The sequence below is a fragment of the Sphaeroforma arctica genome (genome assembly GCF_001186125.1).
Source record: "Sphaeroforma arctica JP610 unplaced genomic scaffold supercont1.14032, whole genome shotgun sequence".
Lineage (NCBI taxonomy): Eukaryota > Ichthyosporea > Ichthyophonida > Sphaeroforma > Sphaeroforma arctica.
In genome coordinates this window covers 1-611 of record NW_014026526.1, presented here as the reverse complement: position 1 = coordinate 611, position 611 = coordinate 1, and the positions used below count along the sequence as shown (strand labels likewise).

The window sequence follows — 611 nt, the reverse complement described above, 5'->3', positions numbered from 1 at the left end:
CGTACAATCACCAGCACTTTAACCATTACTAATCCACATACGTTCCACCTCCTCCATAGGAATATCCGGTAGTGGTCGGGGCGAGTGGGGACCGTCGTAGTAGCTCGTCTCAGCGTCGTGGCTGTGGGGTGTGTTGTAGTAGCCATCCACTACTACGGGTGTGTGGCTGTCGTTGAGCGTGATAGTGGGTGACCCAGGGTCATAGGCTACTTCCAGTTGGGTGTTGTCTGTCGAGGGGCTGTGGGAGCGGGAGAGTGGGTGGAGGTGCAGGTTTTCATGAGATGGACCGTGTGCTTCACAACACAAAACTCTAAACCTTACAACCCTATATATATATAAACCTTAAAACCCTACGACAGTCATGGGAGTGCATGGTTGCACTGTAGTGTACGATCGCCTGTGGCAGACAATTAGCATCCACGGTAAGTATACTGTGGGTGGTGGTGACCATTGATGGGCCTTATATGTATAAACAAAGAGCGCTTGTTGGTCTGATGGTTGTCGACTACTAGATGTGTGGTCCGGCCATGACCCCCGCCAAGAACGGAATGCAGTAGTCAAGATAACTGCCGCTTGTGCAGACCAACATGTTGCATGCATGTATACATGTT

General features: G+C 50.6%; 1 protein-coding gene across 1 annotated transcript; it reads right to left on the bottom strand.

The window, feature by feature from the left end:
- Window positions 1–18: 18 nt before the first annotated feature.
- On the bottom strand, window positions 19–238 carry SARC_18142 (hypothetical protein; the record flags this gene model as incomplete). The annotated part of the gene is made up of 1 exon (XM_014287775.1): window positions 19–238. A coding segment is annotated over one exon (220 nt), but the record flags the coding sequence as incomplete, so codon positions are not given.
- Window positions 239–611: the final 373 nt, after the last annotated feature.